Below are 25000 nucleotides of genomic sequence, written 5' to 3'. Positions count from 1 at the left end.
TGAACAGTAGATGCTAAAAACAAAACTCTAGTGTACATTTGTAACAGAAATGTAAATGTTACTTGTGAAAACATGATTATTCAAACTTACATATTTATTTATTTATTTATTTATTTATTTATTTAGGTAATGCATTAGTTTGTGCCCCCCTCTGCCCTATTTTATATCAAATATTCTCATCAATTAAAAACAGAAAATTAACAATTATATTCAGTTAATGTTTGTTTTTGAGGCTTAAAATTGTATTTGAATTGAAATGTTGTATATTTTTACACCCCTAATGGTTATAATTATTTTTTAGATATTGGTGAATATTAACGGTAAATAAATCAGAGAAAGAATATATGATAAAAAACAGAGTTTATAAATGTGTTTTTTCTCTAATGTTGGATTAAACACTGTTTCCTTTTCTACAGATTACAGAACAGTATAAGTGATGAATCCTGTGCTGATGTGGCTTCAGCTCTCTGTACAAATCCATCACACATCAGATATCTGGATCTGAGTGAGTGTAAACTGGGAGACTCAGGAGTGAAGAAACTCTGTGATCTACTGAAGAAACACGAGTGTAAACTGGAGACACTGTGGTGAGAAACTCAGTGATGAAACACTACATTTGTCAGGATGCAGGTAGTTGGACCCAAACGCAGGACACCAGCGAGGTTTATAATCAACATCTTTATTTACAAAAAACAAATTCAGGCAAAACCCAGAGGAAACGACAGTCTGAGTAGTGCACGTAAAAACACAAAAAACAAAGTGTTCGGAAACTTGTGACCTCATGCAGAGCGGGGAATGGCCGAGAGAGGGCGCCAGTGAGAGAATAAAAGAAGAAAAATAAACAAAAAACAAACCGCGACCGGCGGCAAAAGCGAATCCGAGAAAAACCGGAAGATTCAAAACAGTAACTAAAGGATCCGGGAAGGGAAACGAGGGAGCAGAAAAGTTACAAAAATATAAAGAGGCGGACGAGACAAAACCCGCGAAATCCGCGTCTTGTTATGCAACGGCAATAATCGGAAGCTGCGGAAGTGAAAGAACCGGAAGTGCGCGCGCCGCTGGCTGACAAAATTGAGATCTTTATATTTTCTTGATCCTCATTAACAAAACTGAGAAAATCTTCATCTCTGTATGAATTAAACATTTGTGTTTGTGTTGATGAATCTCATTCCTACTATAAACATCTCCATCATTCTCTCCCTGTGTGCAGGTTGGTGTACTGCAGGATAACTGATGGAGGAGGAGCTGCTCTGACTGAAGCTCTGAGATTGAACTCCTCACATCTGAAAGTACTGAATCTGAGTTGGAATGAACTAAAAGATTCAGTTCTACAGGAACTCCAGGAGATTCTACAGAGTTCAGGAGGAGAACTACAGTAAGTTCATGTAACACAGATTGTATAATTTCTGTAGAAAATAATGAGATTTTATTTTCTATTCCACTAAAATGAAGGTGTGGTTTGATCACTGCCAGTACGACACACAGCACACATTTAATAACAATCGTTGTGTTGTGATGTTTTTGGGAAACTCAGTCTGAATCAGTATCAGATGAACTTTAATAAAGCTGATAAACCAGTGATCAGCACTTCCTCAGTGTAAATGATAGAAAAGCTGAAGAAAAGAAAACCACAGGTTTGGAAGTGTTTTAAAGTTCACAAGTCTGTAACGACTACATTCTGTTTTACTGTAAATAAATTCATTCTCATGTTTTTTTACTGTTTTGTTCTTACAGATATCATAAATTATGAACAGAAACATTTACAGGAGCTGGTGCTGCTGTCTGGAGTCTGGTGTCTGGAATCTCATCACTGGTAGTAAATCTGATGAACAGCCAACTTTAAAACCTGAATCGTTTACAGTGCAGAAAGAACAAAGAGAAGAAAAATGCAGAACAAACAGAGAGGAAACGGTGTGTAGAGTGATGTAGAAATGGTGTGTGGAGTGATGTACAGTTTATATTCCATCAGAGAAGAGAAAAGCAGGAGGCAAGTCAACATCAGCAGTAACACACAGAGACACCAAACCAGGAGCTCCACAAGCTCTCACACCTCCAATCCATAAAACACACAGTACTACATAATCAGCAGAGAAACTCCTCAATGCAGGACAGAAGGAAACAGCAGGGTTTGGTAGGTGACTGATACTTCAGCTGTAGTGAATCCACTGATCAATTACTGAACACTGAAGAACATCTCAGGAGAAGTGCTGACTCATCATGTTTCTGCTTCTTTATTTACACACAGAGTTTCAGAGCTGAACTGAATATATATTTGTTAAAAGTATTTTATTCTACACTAAATAATGTTTTATACTAAAATATAAATGTCATATATAGTAATTACATTTGTAAATAATGTGCAATAAAATAATGTTTTAAATCTTATTTTCTTGTTGATCACAACTTTTTAAAAAAGCTTCACTGTAAATAAAACGTCAGAAAGATGTGCTCTGATGTTCTCGCTCATAAAAACGTCTTCAAATCAAATCAAATCAAATTTTATTCATCACATACACATACATACAGGGTACGACATGCAGTGAAATGCTTTATACGACAGTCCGGCATGAGGGAATAGGATGGGGGAAAAAGATAAGAAGGCAGATAAATAAGTATGAGGTATAAAAGAACTATATAAAATAATAAAAATAAAATATAGAATATGAAGTTATAAAAGATATACAAAGATCTATAAATGTAAATATACAAAAAATGGCAGTGACCAGTGAACAGTAAACAAAGTGTAACAGAGTGTAAACAGTAGACAATTTACTGTTTTTAAAATAACAAATTCAAACAAAGTCGAGTTTTCAGGCAGCAGTGAATTTGATGGAACGTTAAAATCACTAAAAACATCTGTTGCCTTGTTTATTGATGAAATTCTTCTTATTTTATAGACACAGTGACGTCCTTAACAACCTTTACCTTTTTCTCCTCTGATCATTACTTAGCGATCATGCAGAAACTCCAGGATAATCCATCGTGAACAGATCTCAGTTGTAGATTATGATTGGAGATTAAGTGGTGCTCGAAGTTATTAGTGAATGCTGGTGAAATTGGAGCCACATGATCAGCGTGTAGGATACATGAGCAGACCGACCGGGGAAGAGCTTTCAAAAAGTCACTTATTAACAAAAAAGTGAACAATAAACTGAAAAAAAAAACATTAGAAAAAACTTAACATTATCAAAAAAGAAATAAAAGACACATAAAAAGGTGAGTTTTGTGGGTGAAGTTGGGGGACGGGGTGTTCAGATAAACTCTAATTGTGCAGATCAGATACAGTGACCCTGCTGTAAATCTGTTACTGTTCACATGAGACCCAAATATTCTATAGGATAAAAACAGAGAGGTTTTGGGATCATCAGAGTGAATATGAAGAACATTAAACTCATTTTATAGACAGGAGGAACAAATTCCAGTATTTTATTCAGCACTTTATTACCCAATAACAATCATTCTAATGTTTTCCAAATTACAATAAATACACACACACACACACACACACACACACACACACACACACACACATTAATACATAATGATAACATAATGAATTAAATAATATATATATATATATAAATTAACAGTCTAAAAGCATCTGCATTTGACTACATGTCGTTTTATTAGTTTTAATAAATAAATAACATTAAAAAAAGCAGTCATGAAAATAGAAGAAGACAAAAGTATTTGAATCTCTTTGTTTTTGTATCTACTGTAAATGAGTGTTTTCTGAACATCTGTTTCTCTGCAGCGCGTTCATGGACACGTGCACGGCGCCAGGCGCGTTCTCGCTCCAACATTTAATGATCAGTGGAGGCTGATGTTTGAATTGACGCTGTTTGCGTGGTGAACTTCTCCAGATGATCTATTTTGAATTGCATTTTAACAACAGCGCCCTCTAGGGACACAACATACGATGGTCACAGAATCTGGTGTAACACCTGCCTGGTGAGAATGGACGCAGGGGCTCTTTAAGACATGATTGGTGACGTCATCGCATGTGCGTGTGGTGCACGTGACAGTGGGTGTAAACGTTTTCATTTTGTTTGGGAAATTTTCTTTATTCATAAACAAAAACTGTCAAAATTCCGACGGAGTTTTAGGATTACAACGGGATAAAAACCTGGAAGGGGAGGGGCAGAGAATTTCCCAGTTTAAAACTCAAAACCTCCGAGAATAAAAACACCAAAATGTGCAGTCCAGCAGTTTTTCTCTGATGGAAGGAAACGCGTCTCTGTGCAGGACTGAAAGAGTTCGTAAGACAACAGGAACCTGGAAGAACATTGGCAGAATTCTGCTTAAAGTTTACCAAACTTGCCAGTACCTACCAATCAAGCTGGTGCGCCCCTTGTGGAAGTGATCTTGTATGGATCAGTGTGCAGTAATTTACTTGAAACCTTCATGCATTTTGTAAGTTGCTGAGATCATCACATCCTAAAGAAGACTCTCAAAGATTTTTCCTCTGTGGATACTGATGAGCTGTTAGAGGTTCTAGACAACTATGAATGTCGAACACGAGTTGCAGCTGAGAAACTGAAAGACATTCTGATGGAGATCCCACACAAAGAGCTTCTGCAAAAGCCAATGTATGTGATCGACTGCTGGAAGGAGGTGATGCAGCCAAATATCACCTTTAACCATGATGAGCTTTTAAAGATGTATGAAAACCTTAAACCATCTCAGAACCTCCTTAAAAGGTACATCAGGGAGTGAGATGAGGAGAAACTTGGCAAGTTTCTAAGGTTCCCCACAGGAAGTGATCTGCTCATGTCGGACAAAATCGAGATCATGTTTTCAAACGTGCCTGAATTCACAAGAAGGTCTGTGGGGCTCACATGTGGAAGGGTTCTGGAGATGCTGACTGCTATGATGGCTACCAGACTTCCGGTCTGAATTGAATGCAGTGTTGGAAAGCAACATCTGGATTATGGACATTGTGTAGGTCATGTTCAGCTGTTGCTCTCTCACATGCCCTTGATTGTTTTTTCTGGTGTTTATATTCAGCATTTATTTTTCTTTCAAACAAACCAAAAGGTAAAACTGCCACAAAATCTTTTTCTGACTGTGAAAATAATTAAATTGTTATTTCGGAGGTTTGAAATCTGTGGGTTTTTTAGTTTCTTACTGTACTTTTGTACTGCACTGTTTTCAGAAGTGTTTTCTAGATTGTTTCCAGCTGCGTTTCAGCCTGAACACTTTTTCACTTGCTGTATGTAAAATCTAGACAGATGCTTTCATTAGCGTAAAGAAAAGCACAGTGACGTTTAAATGTTTATTGGAAAGAAAGTGCAGTAAAAGATGTTTTGTGAATTGAAAGCTTTTGTGTATAAGCAGGTCGCCTTCATTTAAACAACACATCAACAACTCATAGATCCACCTGAAGTGAGAGAGAGAAAAGTGTAGGTGTGTTAAATGTTGGGAAAAGTCTGGGTGATACCTCACTAATACTTACGGGTTTGTTTGAACAACACACTTCTCGAGGTGGAATTAAACTCCAGTACATGAGATTTGAATAATGTCTCTGCTGTACAATCAGAATTTAGTCATAAGTGTAGAAACATTGTTAGGCTTCTTTATTGTTTCTGACTGTTTAAGGACAAAGTTTGGGGAAAGAAACTGAGATGCAGTTTAAATGATTCCACATAAAGACAACAGTAACACCATATAATGCTGAGTCAGCAGCAGAGCGACTGATAAACGAGTACAACTACAGTCCATCTTTAGATCTTTCCACGTCTGGCTGTTCTTAGTGAGGTGTACAGCTCTGCAGCTTCCAAAGCATCAGTCGCATCATTCCATCCGTTCTCCTGCATTAGTAACACACAGAGATCCAAAACTCTCATCACAAGGGAGCTGACGCTTCGGTGTGCACTCTTCCTTTCACACAGACACTGTGGGACTGTACACATGAGGACTGGACCACCTCAACATGACCGTGGAGCCTCGAACCATCTCATCCTGTTCATCTTAAACCTTCCAGAAGGTAATACAGGTAACAGCATCTGACCCTGAAGTCTCTGGTGAAACACAAGGTGCTGCATTAAAACTTTTCGAGGAGAACTTGCAGGAGAACGTCACGGAGCAGCTGATGGAAGATACTTAAACGCTTTTAAAACTACATGCAGAAAGTTTTCACAATTTCTGTTGTTTCCATCTAAAAAGCAGATGTTCTGTTTTCAACACATAGTAATTCGAGCTCTTCAGTGGTTCTTCTGGATGTGTATTTTATCCAGAGTTTGGTGAAGAGAAAACACAAACGTCAGTGTGTTCCGGTGCAGCAGAAAGCAGCGGGCTGGGTTGAGTGTTCACGGTTCTCATGCTGGACACTTCGGTGAGATCCAGAATGTCTCCAGAGAAGTGCTCGTTGTCTCGGAGGGTTTTGATGTTCATCCAGAACTGAACGCTTTGTTTCCTTAAAATCCTCCTCAGGATTCAATGCGTCGATTCCCTGTTCTGCCTCCATAAATAAAACTGTTGTCTTTGGCCAAGGCGTCGTGTGGTTTCTCCTCAAAAATACCTGCATGGTGGCGACGTGCCCGTTTTCAGTGGCATGGTCCGCACGCATCCTCTCTGCACACCCACCCAAGTGCGTAACGCTCTGAATATCGTAACCAGCACAACCTTGAGGTCATTATTTGTTGTAGAAGCTTCCGTCCATCCAACAAAACAACAGAAACCATCGATACACACATTTATCCCAACACCACACGCCTTCAGTTTGTCACAGGAGTCCGGACGCCAAACAGCATTCGGCCCTTTTGGTTTGTTTTGCGGCGTCTAAGACGCTGCGCTCTTCGAAGCTCCACACCATGAGGATCCATTCATCTAATGATCTTCGTATTGTGTCCTGCTGCTGCACCACAAATCCAATGTGTAAAACACGATCATGTGACCAGCCAGAACTTTACACATGTACATTGTGTTTAGTTCCTGATAAACAATCACCTCATCAAACCAGCCTAAAACTGTTAGCATAGCGTGAGCTAAAACTGTTAGCATAGCGCGAGCTAAAACTGTTAGCATAGCGCGAGCTAAAACTGTTAGCATATCGCGAGCTAAAACTGCTAGCATAGCGTGAGCTAAAACTGTTAGCATAGCGCGAGCTAAAACTGTAAGCATAGCGCGAGCTAAAACTGTTAGCATAGCGCGAGCTAAAACTGTTAGCATAGCGCGAGCTAAAAGTGTTAGCACAGTGTGAGCTAAAACTGTTAGCATAGCGCGAGCTAAAAGTGTTAGCATATCGTGAGCTAAAATTGTTAGCATAGCGCGAGCTAAAAGTATTAGCATAGCATGAACTAAAACTGCTAGCATAGCGTGAGCTGAAACTGTTAGCATAGTGTAAGCTGAAACTGTCAGCATAGTCGAGCTAAAATTGTTAGCATAGTGTAAGATAAAACTTTTAGCATAGCGTGAGCTAAACCTGTTAGCATAGCGCGAGCTAAAACTGTTAGCATAGTCGGACTAAAACTGTTAGCATAGTCGAGCTAAATCTGTGTGTGTGTGTGTGTGTGTGTGTGTGTGTGTGTGTGTGTGTGTGTGTTTGTGTGTTTGTGTGTTTGGCAAAAAAAAGTGCTTATTTGACTCCTACATCTTAAATGTGTAACATTTCTTGTTCTTTGTGTTCGATGAAGAATGAGTTGAGAAGAAGAAGCACAAATCCCAAACTGTGTGTGGATTTTGGACCTCTACAGCTCCTGGATTGGTGTAAAATGAAGGGAGCGAATGCAGGAATCCACATGAGAAGTGGATTTGATTCACTCAGACAGGTAAATGTAAATATTACACATCTGCTCTCCTGCTGCTTCCTGACTTTACAGATGTGCAGGTGGAAGATGAAGTGAACCCTGTTAATGTTCACTGCAATTTCCTTTTGTTTTTAACAGCAGGTTAAAGATACGCGAGATCTGCTTCTCTACCTGGGAGAATCATCTGAGCAGCTCACTGACGCCTACCAGGGACATTCATAGATCAATTCTCATTTGGTTTGGACTGTAAATATGAACACGACTGCAAAAGTCGAAGGCACATGAGTTTTTTCAGCCCCAGTTTGAACTTTTTCCATCTTTGTACTGTAGTTTGTCAGTAAATGAAAGATCAGTTTACATTCCTAAACATTGATGTTGTGAGTATTTGTAATGATCCAGTGAGGGTTTTGTATTCACAGGGACTCTGACTACAGCTGGAGCTCTACAGAAGATTTGCTCTCACCATCCTTGAGTCTTTTTATTATAACATGAAAAAGAGAGAGAAAACTAAGACAAGAAATCAAGAAAAACTGTGGTGATGTTTGCAAAATGGGTAAAAACGTACATGCAAAGCCTGAAAAACTCTACCAAGCGTACCTGGGAGAAAAACTGCTTTAGGTGCAGAAGATGATCACAACAAATATTGATGTAGTCAATAGAAGTTAAATGAAGATCAGTTTCTGAGAGGATATGAAAGGAATCCCCAGTTGAAGTGTCTCACAGACACAGTTCTTCTGGATTGATTCTGTCCTTATTTATTCCTCTTTCTTCATGTAAGAACAGAAGGTGAGGTGATGATGATGATGATGATGATGGTGAGACACAAATGTCAGTGTGATGGTGAGACCAGATGATGTCAGCAGAGACTTGATTAAAGATACAGTCGCTTCACCGATCATGTAATGAAGATTGTTGTACTGGGCAGCACTGCAAGAGAGGAAGATACCAACACAGCTGACGTACGTCATCATCGTCAACCGAGGTGCTGTTGGGATGGAAGAACCTCACAAACGTGTACCTTCTGCTCATGGGCTTTATCTACTCGCTGAACTTCAGCTGATCCCCAAAGCTGAGAAACACTTTTGTGAAACACATTTTCTTTCAGAAAATCTTTCTTTGGCTGGACGCTTTACATTTAGAAAGTTACTGATGTAAATCTGCTGGTTGGTCATGTTGTTGGACTCCTAAACTTTCTGCATGTGTTCTGCTGTGAGAAGGTTCTAAACAGGTTTGTTCATGTCCATTAGAGCAAAGTGTGTACAATAGTGTAGTGTTGAACAGAAACACTGGAATGCAGTGTGATGGAAGTAATGCAGTGCTGCTAAAGAAAACACAAGCAGAGGTTTCTTTGTTCCATCACAGCTGGATGTGAGATCACAGTTAAACATCTCACATGAAATTGTTGTGCTCTTTTCTATACACAACAAACATTAAAACATCTGTGATGGGATAAAGATGAACCACTTCACCATGTTTTTGCCCAAAAGCAGTTCATCTTAATGAAGGCGTCCATTTGTTTGATCATTTCTCTTTTTCCCAGTGTTTCATTCAAATAAAAGTACAAATGATATAAAGTCATGTTTTAAATCATATTTAAAGTAAAGGTTTTCAGGAGAACTAAAAGAGAACGTGTATAAAAAGTAATAAAACATAATAGTGTATATTTATAATCATTACTGAAGTCAAATTTACAAGCAGTCAATACAATTTACTAGAATTCCCAAGTGAACTCTCTTCTCCCAGAGATCCCTCATGTGTGTGTTACCTTCTGGTTCTCCTTTTAGTTCTGCTGCTGAAGTTCCTACATGCACCTTGATTACACTGTAGTGTGTGTAAAATGTAGGAGACAATGAGAAAACTTCATTCAGATTTCTCTCAATTCTATTTTATTTTATTTGTTTTGTGATTTTAACAATGAACATTGTCTCAAAGCAGCTTCACACAGATCATGTGGTATTAAAGAATAAATACGTTTGTCACTGATGTTCCTGAACAGAACAGACCCGTGGAGACCGTGGTGAAGGAAAAACTCCCTGAGATGGAATAAGGAAGAAACCTTGAGAGGAACCAGACTCTAGAGGGAGTCATCCCTCTATCTTCTCTCTCTGTTGGTTTAAACCTGTTCCTGAGGTCCCAGTGACCAGTGTTCCTGTCCTGTTCTCCTCCTCGGATCTGCTTGATTTATCCTCTGGATGGAGGTCTCTTTCATTAGAGACCACTCTGTGTAGCTGGGGATGGTTCCACATCAACAGCCTAAAGATCCTTTAAAGTTCCTGAGAAACTCAAGAACCTTGATGATGGATTTAGACTGTAATGAATATCAACAGTCTGCTACAATGTTCAGGACCACAGTTTTCATGAACACTTCTGCATTTAAGTGTCTATACCTGAACAGTGCACCTCAACAAAGCTGCTCTGAGACACTGAGATGTCCACTGTTAAAGTGGTCTAGAAAAAGAAAGAAATGATTGAAAAAAAGAAAAACAGACACATGTTCACTTTGTTCCTCTCTGAAAGTTCTTTTGCAGGAGAAAAGGCCAGAAACCAGATCATGACTGAAAGCTAACACCTGCTTTGTGAAGTATTTTACTGTTCAATACTGGGTTTAACACTTGGCCAGTGGATTTACTAAAACAGGAGTCAGTCAGAATGGTTTTATGAGGGACATCTTCTGGGTTCTGCTGAGGATTTCTGTGCTTCTTATCCAGAACATTTTGTTTAGTGGTTTGAAGTTGTAAGTTCTTCTGTAGTCCATTTTTTGTTCCCTCTCGATTATCAGTGTCAGAAACGTTTTATCTTAAACAGAAGTCCCTACAGCCTGAGGATCTGGAATATTGACATCAGTGTCTGTTCCTTTACTGTCCTGGTCCTGCTGTCTATCTTCATCATCATCATCATCATCATCATCATCATCATCTTCACTGCGGTCTGCATTACTGTCCACATCACTTCCTCCTGGTTCAGTGTTCTGCATTTCCCCGTCTCTTTCTTCACCCTGTGCTGTAGAGGACTTTGGGTCTGACGTTGCCGTGTCTTGCTTTTTACCAGGTCGAAGCAGTTTTGATTTCATCAATGACAATCGACCAGTTCTGTCAAATTAAAACATAAAAATCACTTGAATAACTTCTTTTATCCACGAGCAACATCTGTTTTCACTGATAACATTTACAATAATAAATGGAGATCATGTGAATTATATAAAAGATTCTATAATAGAATATAAAATACATCATATTTAGTTGAACTACTTATTTGCTATAATAAAAGAGGAATGAATGAAATGAAGAGTTAACAGCGTGCTGGACGGACAGAAGCAGTAACTGATAGATAAATAATGAACAGTAACAGATCAGGGAATGAAAATAAAAGTACAAAAGTTAAAAGCATGTAGAGAAACGTGTGAAAATGTTTTATTATCAGGGCGATTGTTCCATGTTGTTTGTCCTCTGCATTGACACTGATCTACATGATGTTTTACAGACTCCTCTGTATTATTCATTACATTGACTTACATCAGCCTGCCTCCTGAACGCTCCAGGATCTCAGAGAGCTGCTTTTTCACTGCATCTTTTACTTTAGTGTTTCTCAGATCCAGTTCCTTCAGATGTGAATGAAATTTCAGAGCCTCAGTCAGAGCAGAACAGCTTCCATCAGAGATCCTGCACTGCTTTAACCTGCAGAGAGAAGATCATGATATAATAATAATAATAATAAGTTTAATTTATATAGCGCCTTTTCCAAGCTCAAGGACGCTTTACAAGGTACAATATTTCAGTATATCAAGACAGATGAAATATAATGAACATACATAAACAAACATATTCGTCGGACATTTGCCCAGGACGAAGGATCACATGCAGCTGCATGAGTTAATAGCAGAGACAAACACAGACACAAAAACATACAGGACAAGAGATAGAACACTACATAGTACATGAAACATACACCACATTTCAGAAAAATGAATGTAGAGACTGATGTAGGAGTGTAGATTAAGAAAAAGATTCATGAACTGAGTTAACAGAACACACACAGCTGTTCAGTTTATGCTGTTCTGTTGGTAAACATCAGGAACGCTGTGAATCACCATAATAAAGCAGTGTTTAGTGCTCAGATTCATCACTGAGTTTCTCACCGCAGTGTCTTCAGTTTACACTCGTGTTTCTTCAGTAGATCACAGAGTTTCTTCACTCCTGAGTCGCCCAGTTCACACTCACTCAGATCCAGATATCTGATGTGTGATGGATTTGTACAGAGAGCTGAAGCCACAACAGCCCAGAATTCATCAGATAGAATTTTACATGTTCTGGAGAAAGAAGGAATAAAAAATAATGGGAAAATAGCATACAAAATTTAACACTGAATAAAATAAATACTAATGATTGTTAGTTTGTCCAATTATTACTGAGACTGAAAAAGCAGATGTTTTACTGAAAAAAATGTCTGTACTTGTTGTTAAACTGTTGTTAAAGGGTTAAAGCTGAAAGGGGACACTTCAATTACATTTTAATTGATTCATTTTAAACCCACTGCTTTAATGTACAGATACAAAATTATGAAAATTGTCACTGTACAAATACTCATTGACATGACTCCATGTGAGTGTGTGTGCCAGTTGCCATGAACATTTTACAGTCGAGTGTAACAGTTAATAACCCCAACAAGTGCAATAAATAGACATTTGGTGTCACCCAGATGAGCACTGGTTTCTCTCAAGGTTTCCTCCTCATACCGTTTTACCTTTAATGGTCATGTAGGTGAAGGGAACAGAGGTGATGAGGAGGTGATGGTAGGTATGGTTTTAAGGAGAGGAATGTGGAAGGGCAGATGGTGGTGGATTTTGCTAAAAGGATGGAAATTGCAGTGGTGAACACGAATTTTAAAAAGAAAGAGGATCATAGGGTGACGTATAAGAGTGGAGGAAGGTGCACACAGGTGGACTATGTTCTATGTAGGAGATGCAACCTGAAGGAGATTGGAGACTGTAAGGTGTTGGCAGGGGACAGTGTAGCTAGACAGCATCGGATGGTGGTCTGTAGGATGGTTTTGGGGGTGAAGAAGTAGAAGTAGAGGAAAGTGAAGACTGAAAGAAGAAAAAGATGGTGGAAACTGAAGGAGGAAGAGTGTAGTGTGAGGTTCAGGGAAGAGGTCAGACAGGGGCTCGGTGGTGGTGAAGAGGTGCTGGATGATTGTGGAACTACTGCAGGAGTGATTTGGGAAACAGTAAGAAAGGTACTTGGTGTGACATCTGGAAATAGAAAGGAAGACAAAGAGACATTGTGGTGGAATGGGGACGTACAGGAGAGCATAAGAAGAAAGAGGTTGGAGAAACAGGATGGGATTTGACAGAGTGATGAGAAAAGTAGGCAGGAGTACAAGGAGATGCAGCAGCAGGTAAAGAGGGATGTGGTGAAAGCCAAGGAAAAGGCATATGAGGAGCTGTAGGAGAACAGATGAAGAGTGGTATGTCAGTTGGACCAGATGACATACCGGTAGAAGCATGGAGATGTTTAGGAGAGATGCAGTGGAGTTTTTAACCAGATTGTTCAACACGATTTTGGAAGGTGAGAGGATGCCTGAGGAATGGAGAAGGAGTGTGCTTGTACTGATCTTTAAGAATAAGGGAGATGTGCAGACCTGCAGTAACTACAGGGGAATTAAGTTGATCAGTCACAACATGAAGTTATGGGAAAGAGTAGTGGAAGTCAGGCTGAGAGCAGAGGTAACCATGTATGGTTTCATGCCAAGGAAGAGCACCACAGACGCCTTAATGCTTTTGTTTATGGAGAAGTATAGAGAAGGTCAAAAGGAGTTGTGTGTGTTTGTGGATTTAGAGAAAGTGTACGACAGGGTGGAGAGAGAAGTTGTGCTATTGTATGAGGAAGTCTGGTGTGTCAGAGAAGTATTTGAGGGTAGTGCAGGACATGTATGAGGTCAGTGTGACAGCAGTGAAGTGTGCAGTAGGAACAACAGACTGGTTCAAATTGGAGGTTGGACTGCAGCAAGGATCGGGTCTGAGCCCTTTCCTGTATGCAGTGGTGATGGACAGGTTGATAAACAAGGTCAGACAGTCATCTCCATGGACTATGATGTTTGCGGATGATATTGTGATTAGTGGTGAGAGTAGTGAGCAGGTGAAGAAGAGCCTGGAGAGGTGGAGGTACATGCTGGAGAGAAGGGGAATGAAAGTCAGTAGGAGTAAGACAGAGTACATGTGTGTGAATGAGAGGGAGGGCAGTGGAGGGGTGTGGTTGCAAGAAGAAGAGGTGGAGAAGGTGGAGGAGTTCAGGTACCTGGGGTCAACAGTGCAAAGTAATGGAGAGTGTGATAGAGAAGTGAAGAAAAGAGTGCAGGCAGGGTGGAGTGGGTGGAGAGGAGTGATAGCAGGAGTGATTTGTGATAGAAGAGTATCTGTGAGAGTGAAAGGGAAAGTTTATAGGACTGTGGTGAGACCTGAGATGTTGTATGGATTAAAGACAGTGGCATTGAGTAAAAGACAGTAGGTGGAGCTGGAGGTAGCAGAGCTGAAGATGTTGAGTGACGACCATGGACAGAATTAGAAATGAGTTCATTAGAGGGACAGCGCATGTAGGTCGTTTTGGAGACAAGGTGAGGGAGGTGAGAAGTTTGGACATGTGCAGAGGAGGGACATCAGTGGGAGAATGCTGAGGATGGAGGCACCAGAAAGGAGGAAAAGAGGAAGAACAAGGAGGAGGTTTATGGATGTGGTGAGGAAAGACATGCAGGTGGTTGGTTTGAAAGAGGCAGATGTAGAGGACAGGGGGGTATGGAGATGGATGATTCGGTGTGGAGACTCCTAATGGGAGCAGCCAAAAGAAGAAGACTATCTCAGGGAGTTTTTCCCTTACTGCCATAAACACTGGCTCACTCATTAGGGAAAAACTTATAGGAAGTGATTTTGTAATCTAGTAATCTAGTAGTTACTTACTGTAGTTTCTGTAGTTTACATTCAGGATTCTTCAGGAAATTACACAGATTTCTGAGTCCAGATTCTCCTGGTTCATTCCTGTTTAGATTCAGTTCTCTCAGGTGTGAAGGATTTAAATCCAGAGCAGAAAACAAACCTACACAATCATCCTCTTTAATACTGCCTTCTTTATACAACCTGGAGAGAGAGAGAGAGAGAGAGAGAGAGAGAGAGAGAGAGAGAGAGAGAGAGAGAGAGAGAGAGAGAGAGAGAAGGAGGTCTGGTTTGAGTGTAAACACTGATCAGGTTGTGAGTCTAAAACGAGGTGTTTATTAAATAAAGTGAACAGAAAGTGGAAATGTGAAATGTTACACTAATTGCTCTTACAGCAGCATGAAAATAGAGATCTGTATGTGTGTGTTGTTTCTTACGTAAGTTTCTGCAGTCTGTAATGTGGATCCTGCAGCAGAGCTGAGAGATTCTTCACGTTGACGTCTCCAGGTGTTTTCCTGCTCAGATCCAGTTCCCTGTGCAGTAGGGGGTCTTCACCTACAATCTTACCAAGAGATCTGAGGGCTTCTGCTGCATCAACACTTTTCAACAAGCTGTAGAGAAAAATAATGCTGCATGTTAAAACTGTGTAATGAGAACAATAACCAATCAATAGCTACAAAATCTAGGAGTGTTTTTACTGTGTATCTTCATCTGACTGGATCTGTTACAGAATCACTGCACACTCGTCCTCATTTATTCATCAAAGTTAAATATCTGCTTCTACTCGTACTGACTACAGAATCTTTGATCAGAAAATTAATTTCCTCTACAATATTTATTTATATTTCATCTCATTATTTTTCTTTCTAAAAGAATCACCTCAGTGTCTCCAGTTTGTGATTCTTCTGTATCTCTATGAGCTTCATCACTCCTGATTCTCCAGGGTCGTTCCCTCTGAGATCCAGCTCTTTCAGGTGTGATGAGGGGTTTGATCTCAGAGCTTCAGCCAGAGCAGTGTATCCTTCCTCTGTTATACTGCAGTCTGAAAGTCTGGACAAAATCATTGGTGTAATGTTTAATGCTAAAAGCTACAAGATGTTTGATTGAAATGAAACTGAACTATTTGGATTATTGTGATGAGTGGAGATGTTCCAGGCTTGGAAACAGACACTAAAAAAAGTCAGTAGTGAGAAATGGAGTACAAAAGGAAATGTAGTATTTTCTGGATTAGAACTGACATGTGGCCTAAATTGGAACTATTTCAATAAGAAATAATGTGTTATCTATGAAACAGCTCTTCAGCACCTCTACTGGTGAAGTCTCCTGTTACTCTTCTACATTTGATTGTTTCCTAAACTGAAGCCTGTGCTGGTGTCCTGTTTTTATCTCTCTGTCAGTCCTGAAAAACATCTCTGTCCTCACCACAGTCATTTACTTCATAAAACTGTGACATCACATATATTTCTGTGTTTTACCAGAGGGACTGGAGTGAACATGAAGTGTGTATTAGACGTTACCTCACAGTCTCCAGTTTACAGTGTTTCTTCTTCAGTTCTGCAGAGAGCAGCTTCACTCCTGAATCCTGAATCCTGTTCTTACTCAGATTCAGCTCCCTCAGGGTGGAGGATTCTGATCTGAGAGCCTCGAGCAGAGCTGAACATCCTTTCACTGTCATATTACACTCACTGAGCCTGAAAGCACAATACATTACAGTTCCCTGTGGAATTATGGGTAGAAAAGATCACATGAATATCCCAGTGTCTGTGTTTCCAATACAGTATGAAGTAGAAGAGCTTTGGGTAGTTAAAGGGAAACAATTGTGTAGATGCAGCCTGATCTCCTCCAACTCCAAACTACTACTGAAAATGCTACAGAAACTGGAGACAAGTTTAATAAGCAGAAGATAAAACTATTAGCATGAACATCTTTATTATTTCCTTTTATTTAAACACACAGATGATTCAAATGCTCTTTCTTACTGAAGTTTCTCAGGTCTGCAATGTGGATCCTTCAGTAAAGCAGAGAGATGCTCTACTCCTGAGTCTCCTTCTATTTTTCCACTCAGATCCAGATCCGTCTGCAGTATCGGGTTTATACCCAGAACTTCCCTCAGATGAAGGTAAGATTTCTGTGCATCAGGACTTTTCAGCAGCCTGTAGAGAGAACAGAGGAACATTAACACTGATTATATCTACAGCAGCACACTGCTACTTTTTCACTCACTGTTTGGTCCCTGGTGGAAAACTAGTTTTAATCTTCAGCACTTTCACTTTCTTTATTTCTTACTTTATAAAAATGAGAATAAAAATAATGTCATGGTTTAAAATGATATCACATTGAAAGTATACTGTATATGATACAATGATGTAAACAGCAAACCACTGATATTTATTCAGGATTAATGTAAAAGTTTGGACACACCTCCTTCAGTGGGTTTTCTTTATTACTTTCAACGTTGTACATTAATACTGAAGAATCCAAACTATCAAAGAACATGTATGGAATTATGTAACAAACAAAAACATGTTAAATAGCCCAGAATTTATTTAATATTTTTGATTCTTCAAAGTAGCCACCTTTTGCTTTGATGACAGCTTTGTAGCTTCATGGCATTCACTCAGTCAGCCTCATGATGCAGTCACCTAGAATCTTGAGAATTTCCCCCAGGTGTTGAGTGCTTGTTGTCTGTTTTTTTTTTACTCTGCAGTCCAACTCATACCAATCCATCTGGAGGCAAAGTCATCTGATGCAGCTCTCTATCCTTCTTGAAGAAATAGCTCTTATATAACCTAGAGGTATGTTTGGGGTCATTGTGTTGTTGGAAAACAAATTATGTTCCCTTTCAGGAACTCGAGCTGCGTCGAAATGTTTTGGGCACGCCTCCACATTGTTCACGCTCTGAACCACGTGTGGAATCCGGCCAATGGCAAGACACAACGTCACCGGCGGGGTGACAGCTAGAAAATGCGAATCTGTGCATGCATGAGCTTTAAAAGCAAGCAGAATGTCTGACTGTGCGTTCCTCCTTGCCCGAGTTTCATTTCGGGGGGGATACACACAGCCAATGTTTTGTTTGCTTGGGAGAGGAGCATGCTCAGTCGCTTCTCGAGGGAGTGTTGGTGGCTCTGTCTGAGCCCCCCTTCGAGCCTTTGGCCGAGGTGGCCCTTAGGTTACCCCAAACCAGGGTATGTACCTAACGTGCCCGCGGCTCCCCCATGGCCCGTCGTGCTGCAGACATTCTACCCTTCTCCTTTTCAGCCCCTGACCAGGAGAAACAAACCGACTATGTCCAGTGTCGGCACTGGACACGTACGTCCACAGGACAAGTCCTTGTAGAAAGTTGGAGCAGCTGTTTGTCTGCTATGGCCCCTATAGGAAGACAGCAGACTCTCAGTAGGTGGATTGTGGATGCTATTTCATATGAATCCTCTGGTCTCTGGTTTTTTGTATAGCACTTTTAACAATGAACATTGTCTCAAAGCAGCTTTACACAGATAATGTGGTTATTAAAAGAAAACATGTTCTTCATAAGTAAGTTTGTCCCTAATGAGCAAGCCGGTGGCGACTGTGGCAAGGAATAAGGAAGAAACCTTAAGAGGAACCAGACTCATCTGGGTTGACCGAATGTCCATTTATAGCAGATATACAATGTTGCAGGGTACAGTAATGGTGATCAGTAGCAAAATGTAGTCCTGAGTCAATGAAGCAGTCTGTTGACATTAACTACAGTCCAATCCATCCTCAAAGCTCCCGTTCTTACTCCGGAATTTCATGGAACCATCCAAGGCGTTGATGAGAAACCGTCCCAAGCTGCAGATAGTGGCCTCCAATCGAAGAGAATACTATCCAGAGGCAGGCCTGGATGAAGTGGAAAGATCCACGGAGGTCCACTCCCCTGTCCTTCGTCAGGTTCTTACCTCATCCTTAGAGCCACTTCCGGCTCCTCTGTCCTGAGCTCTGGATGTGCTCTCACACACTAGGCAAAGACAGGTCAGTGTGGCATGATTGAACACTCGTTCCCAAAGCGTTTTGACGCAGCTCGAGTTCCTGAAAGGGAATGTCTCTAGGTTACATATGTAACCTTAGTTCCCTGACGGAATGTAACAATGTGTCTCCAAACCACACTCCCTACATCCCTGCCATGCTTCCCTTCTCATTTGCAGAAGCTAGCGTTGGCCCTACTGCATGCATATTTTGTAGCTTCCTGGTTGTGATGCCACCCTACCAATGACATCGCGCCTTGCCGTTGACTGGATTTCACACGTGGTTCAGAACGTGAACACAGAGCAACACAGAGGCGTTCCCAAAGCGTTTCAACGCAGCATCTTGTTCCCTCAGGGAACTAAGGTTACATATGTAACCTAGAGATGGTTCCACTAGGTGCACACCAGATGGGGTAGCATGTCCCTGCAGAATGCTGTAGTAGTCAGGTTGGTTACTTGTGTCCTCAATTTAGACTAAATTACCAAAGATGTAACCAGCAAAGCACCTCCACACATTCACACCTCCTCCCAAATCCTTCATAGTGGGAACCAAACATTCAAGAACAGTCCATTAACAGTCCTAACAAAAACATGGTAAGTTAAAACCAAAAATCTCAAATTTTAACTCATCAGACTAAAAGACCATTGTTCATTCCTTGAGTTCTTTGGCCCAGTCAAATCTCTTCTGCTTGTTGTTTTTCTAAAGTAATCGTTTCTTTGCTGCAATTCGACCATAAGGGCTTGACTCACATAGTCTTCTCTGAAGAGTGCATGGTGAAATATGTCTGCCACTTATCCTCTGCAGCAGAGGAAGCTCTTGGTCTTTCTTTTCTGGGACTATTCTCATGAGAGCCTGTTTTATCATAGCGTTTGATCGTTTTGAAGACTGCACTTGAGGATAGATTTAAAGTTCTTGAGATTTTTGGGATTAGCTGAGCTTCATTTCTTAAAGTAATGATGGATCTTTTCTCTTACTTTAACTGAGTGTTTCTTGCCATAAAATGGATTTGTACAGTAGTTGTAGTAGCACTGATAGTGATATTGACTCTGTACTCACACTTTCTTCTGTAGAAGACAAGTGATGGTCTAAAGCACATTAAGAATGTGTGAAATGTAAAAAATAAACTCTTGATAAGACGCACCTGTGACCTGTAAACCATTCCGGGTGATGACCTCGTGAAGCTGATGTGAGAATGCCATGAGCAGCATCAAAGCTAAATATTCTGGGTTCTTTAACACATTTTTGTTACTATAAGATTTTGTGTGTGTTATTTCATAGTTTGGAACTCTTTAGTCTTAATGTACAATGCTAAATAAACGGAAGTAGAGAAAAACACTGAAGGAGAAGGTGTGTCCTAATTTTTGACTGGTTCTGTATATTTACTGGAGTGAACACGCTCACCTCAGTGTCTTCAGTTTATATTTAGGATCATTTATTAAATTCCTGATCTCCTTCACTCCTGATTCTCCTGGGTGGTTCCCTCTGAGATCCAGCTCTATCAGGGGTGATGAGGGGTTTGATCTCAGAGCTTCAGTCAGAGCAGCGTATCCTTCATGTTTAATATTACAGTCTGAAAGTCTGGAGAAACAGGAGAAATTTTCATTATTCTCATGTGGGTTTTAGTAATGTTTGTAAAGATTAGATACTTCCATAATTTGTTTATAAGAATGTTCTTTAATGTTAAATTCTATATTTATATAAAAAAAACTCTTCATAACTAATGGAGTGTGTATATTGTTGTAAGTTACACGTCTGACATAAGTTTTGTTAACTTTAATTGAAACTTGCATTGAATATTGTTAATTTATTCATTATACAGGCTGAATTAAAAACCGTGAAAGCAAAGCAAACACTTTTCCAGCTTTAATTCCAACTTTTGCTCTATAGCTAATAATCTTTTTGGATATGTCTGTATTTGCTTTGCACATCTAGATTGGGTAATATTTGTCCATTCTTCCTTGCAGAATTACTCAACTTCAGTCACATTAGATTTAAATCAGGGCTCTGACTTCACTATTCAGTAACATTTACTTTCATATCTTTAAGCCATTGTGTTGTTCTTTGGCGGTATGTTTAGGGTCATTGTCATGTAGAAAGGTGAATGATCTGCCCATCTTCAGCTGTCTAGCAGAGGAAGAAAGGTTTTCCTTAAGAATTTGTATGAATTTGGCAGAATAAATTTTCTCTTTAATCCTGAACAATTGCCCAATCCCCACTGAAGAGAAACATCCTCACAACATAATGCTGCCACCACCATCTCTCACAGAAGGTATGATGTGTTTTGAATAGTGTCCTGTCTTTGTTTTTGGCCAAACATTGCACTTAGAGTTCAGTTCAAAATGATAACATATGGCCATTAAACCATAGCACCTTTCTCAAAAAGAGACTTTTTGAAATCACTTTTCAGACCATGGTGATTTCTATGCAGTACCAGTAAAACAGCTGGTTTATTATGAAGTCATTAAAACCACTAAAATTGATGTCATATGGGGCAGTTTGACTGATGATTAATCTGGAGGTTTATTGCTTGCAACTGAGCAAGTTTTAAAACGTATAATGTAAGGGGCAGATCATTGATCATTTGATGCGTGTTGTTGATAATGTGTAATGTGTAATGTGAAAAAAGTACTGTAATTTCCGGACTATAAAGCGCACCCTTGTATGAGCCGCAATTATTTGTAAAATAATTGTACAAATATTTTTATTTTTAACATAAATGCGCCGCACCTTGTCTATAAGCCGCAGGTCTACACTGAAACAAATTAACTTTACACAGGCTTTACGAAAGACAGTGTCTGTTACACAGTGGAACAGGTGAAATATGTTGTGGCTCCTTTAAGAGCAGAGCGGCATTTTGGGAACAGCACGTCACTGCATTCTTCCGGTATTACTGCGTGTGTGTGCGTGTGAGACCGAGGATTATGTGCTCATTATTTTCTGATGCTCATTTCTAAGTTTCTTTGACTAAACCGTAACGCTGTTGCCAAGAAAAATAAAAAAGCACGAGTTTTGGAAACCTGTCTGTGTTTATATGATTTCTGTTGTAACTGGAGTTAGCGAGCTCTCCCCTCACCCACACTCAACACGTTACAACGGCTTGTATCTTAACAGTAGGCGACCAAAAAAGTCATTGTTTACTGTCTTCCTCCTTCCTTTCACAACTATTTCTTTATCTTTTGTTATCGTCATGCGTTTAAAAATCAACCCGAAGCCGTGCAGCTCAGAACACAGGTGAGGTGCGTTTTTTCGTTTCCGTTCGGAAATTTAATTGGTCTAATGTTATGGGGTTCAGTTTTTTGGCTTGAAGTTTGTGAAACCGTGAAAAACACAGGAAAAATCCATAAATTAGCCGCTTCGTTGTTTAAGCCGCTGGGTTCAAAGCGTGGGAAAAAAGTAGCAGCTTATAGTCCGGAAAATACGGTAATGATTTTTACAGGGTATGGTGATTTTCTATAAGCACTGTGTATGTTGTACTCTTCATTCCTTCCTATATTTAATAATAAGAGAAGTTAAGAGTTAAAAGAATATAAAAAAAAAAACTTTGTTAAGCTGTTTATTATTGACTAAGATTTGTTGTTATCAGGAAACACAAACCTGCATGAGTTGCTGACTAATCAATTCCTATCTGTGACAAATATAATAAAATGTTAAAATGTTATTGATCTAGTAATAAAATATATAATTGAATGACTCACTGAAGTGTGTGGAGTTTGCAGGATGGAGTCTTTAGTAGAGTAGAGATCTGAATCACTCCTGCATTTCCCAGTGTGTTCTCACTCAGGTCCAGCTCTGTCAGGTGTGAAGGGTTTGTAGTAAGAGCTGATATCAGATCAGTACAGCTTCTCTCTGTAACACTGCTGTTCCTCAGCCTGCACACAGAGAACACAGCTGAGGAAACATCTTTAAACAACACACACACTTAACTATAAAATAATACACAGTCTCCTCCAAAAGTACTGCAACAGCAGCACATAAACTTTAGTTTTGCTGCATTGAAGACATTTATGTTTGATAAAAGATTCATTTATTATGATCCAGTGGCGGGCGGTCAGGGCCAGTAAAGTCTTCTCTGCTGGTCTAAACACTATCAGAAGCTCTGACCCACATTTACAACAGAAATTTGTAAATTTATTCCATGAAATTGTATTAATTTATTCCCATCAGTTTATTCTCTTCATTTTGTAGTGTTTCCCCTCGGCTGCACTGCTTCAGTATGTGTATGTGGATGGCTGATTTTTTGTCCAATCAGATTCCAGTCTCTATGTGCTGCCATGTCAGTCTAATCTGCCCAGAGCCTTCAAAGTCTCTACTGCCGGCTCTTTTACCATAGAGAATATTATCAATGAGTTTGTTTCTGGGCTCACTGGCCCAGAAAAGTGTCAGTATTGTTCCGTCCTCTGATTGGTTGGTCAAAGGGAAACGATTACAGCCGAGTTCGACTGGTAAAACACGTGTGTAGCTCTGCACACATTAATACAGCTGAGTTAGACTTTTTTATGCCTACAGAGGAATAGAAACTGATTTGGTCTCAGACATACTTAAAAATAACTGGGAAGAAAAGCTAGACATGGTGAGGAGGTCACCAACCCTAAAGTTAGCTAGCGTGTCTCAGCCCGGGAAAGGGTTTGTTCTCCACTTCCAGACCAGTGAATACGAGCAGTACCACTGGATTACAGCCTCTGGGGGGCGCTGCACATTATGAATCTGCATCTCTGGTGATTAGGTTGTATTTTATTTACATTTTTATGTTTTTGTCATGTTATTAGACAAATATTGGTTCTGAACTGCTCCAGATGTTGTAGGTGCACAGCTGTGGTTTGTAGTGTAGATGTTTGAAGTCTTAACTGGGTTTAAAATGGTTTTCACCTCCATATGTGAAATTCCTCTCTGTAATGCCACGTGTTGTTATATTGTGTTTTTGTACAGTATTAATGGTTTCTATAATCACGACGTGATAGTGGTGGTATTAAGAGGTCTATTAAGTCAAGTACGTCCTCACTGAAGGTACTGAATGCACGGCCCACCACTGATATGATCAGATCATTATAATATTTTAAGAAATGCACAGGCAAAACTCAAACTCAACTAAACAAAGAGTAGACATTCAGAATTATTGAAACAATCAGTATACCTGATAACAAGAAACACCTTACATTCACATTTTCCAATATATAAAAGAATGTGTGGGTTTAATCATAATGTGTTCTGGGTTGTTTAACACATGTGAATATAAAGGAAAAAGAAATCTCTGATTCTGATCTATTTTCTCATGTTCACCTTTTGATCTCAACACAACAGAAAAGACAGTCCTGCTGTTCCAGCATTTTTGGAGGGAACTGTATGATGTATTAATGCAGTGGGCAGATGTGTATCATGGACTGTTCACCCACACACTCACATCCACAGGAGATTCTGCAGCAGGACTGATTGGATGAAGCAGTGTTTATACTACACTAATACCTTTATAGAGTTCATGTGAACACAAACCCCTGTGATGATCACAGCTGAGGAAATCACAACACACACCTGAGTTTCTCAGTTCTGCACTGTGGATCCTTCAGTAGAACTGAGAGCTGCTTCACATCTGAGTCTCCAGATATTTTCCCACTCAGATCTAGAGTTGTCTGCAGTAAGGGGTTTTTGTTCAAAAGCTTTGTCAGATAATCACAGGCCTTTTCTGCTTCAGGATTCAAAATTCTGCACAGAGAAAACACTTTTCAGCACAATACGGAATTTTATTTATTTAATACTGACACCATCATAGTAACCTTTTCTCCTTTTTTTTAACTCCTTACAGACCTGTTGCCAGTTATCCTATTTAGTTGCCATTTAGTTGCCAAATGTTTCTTTTTAGTAACAACTTTCCAGGCTTTTGTTGCCTCTGTGCCAATTCTTTTAAACATTTGATTTGTTTTATGTTGTTTTATGTTCTATGGTGTAACACAATTAATTTCATTCTGTTTTTATATACATTTTACACAGTGTCCCAGCTTTTGGAATTGGAATTGTATTTAAGCGCAGTCTTGTGTCAATAATCTTTAAACAGATTAATAGAATAGTCTAAATAATAAAATATTTGTAAAATGAAAACATTTAATAAACTCACCTCACAAACAATTTAGAGTTTGAATTTCCTAAGAAATATTTAAAAATATTCCACATTGGCACAGTGAAGGTCTTTCTGAGGTCCAGCACTTTCAGATGTGATGAGGAGTTTAATTTCAGAGCTTCAGCCAGAGCAGTACACTGTTTTTCTGTGAGACTACAATTATAAAGTCTGAAAGAAAAAAAAGTAGACACTGTAAGACACTGACCATCATCACAGTGATCATTTCACATCATTGTG

The 25000-nt window shown here is 39.5% G+C and overlaps 2 protein-coding genes and 1 long non-coding RNA gene across 14 annotated transcripts in view; 2 read left to right on the top strand and 1 right to left on the bottom strand.

The window, feature by feature from the left end:
* LOC310732027 (uncharacterized protein) overlaps window positions 1-25000 on the top strand; it is a 141424-nt gene that overhangs the window by 56400 nt on the left and 60024 nt on the right. The window lies entirely within an intron of this gene.
* On the top strand, window positions 4277-9322 carry LOC310732195. Of its 2 annotated transcripts, none has more exons than XR_014535373.1 (3): window positions 4277-5986; window positions 7635-7769; window positions 7887-9322. It is a non-coding gene; the product is annotated as an uncharacterized lncRNA (long non-coding RNA). The 2 variants fall into 2 exon arrangements; XR_014535374.1 differs by having other exon boundaries at window positions 4277-5995.
* LOC310732033 (NACHT, LRR and PYD domains-containing protein 12-like) overlaps window positions 9747-25000 on the bottom strand; it is an 86882-nt gene continuing 71628 nt past the window's right edge. For 2 of the 10 annotated variants that reach the window (XM_083552196.1, XM_083552202.1), the window contains 10 exons: window positions 22350-22523; window positions 20056-20232; window positions 16650-16823; window positions 16188-16361; window positions 15550-15720; window positions 15108-15281; window positions 14698-14874; window positions 11884-12054; window positions 11261-11422; window positions 9766-10837 (listed from right to left, as the gene is read on the bottom strand). In XM_083552196.1, the coding sequence (XP_083408322.1) occupies window positions 10546-10837; window positions 11261-11422; window positions 11884-12054; window positions 14698-14874; window positions 15108-15281; window positions 15550-15720; window positions 16188-16361; window positions 16650-16823; window positions 20056-20232; window positions 22350-22523 (1846 nt within the window). In that variant the 3' untranslated portion in view covers window positions 9766-10545. Of the gene's footprint in view, window positions 10838-11260; window positions 11423-11883; window positions 12055-14697; window positions 14875-15107; window positions 15282-15549; window positions 15721-16187; window positions 16362-16649; window positions 16824-20055; window positions 20233-22349; window positions 22524-25000 lie in introns of all 10 variants that reach the window. The other 8 variants (XM_083552203.1, XM_083552197.1, XM_083552205.1 and 5 more) reach the window with 8 other exon arrangements.

The sequence above is a fragment of the Silurus aristotelis genome (assembly GCF_946808225.1).
Source record: "Silurus aristotelis genome assembly, chromosome: 10".
Classification (NCBI taxonomy): domain Eukaryota; kingdom Metazoa; phylum Chordata; class Actinopteri; order Siluriformes; family Siluridae; genus Silurus; species Silurus aristotelis.
This window is presented reverse-complemented; position numbering and strand designations above follow the sequence as displayed.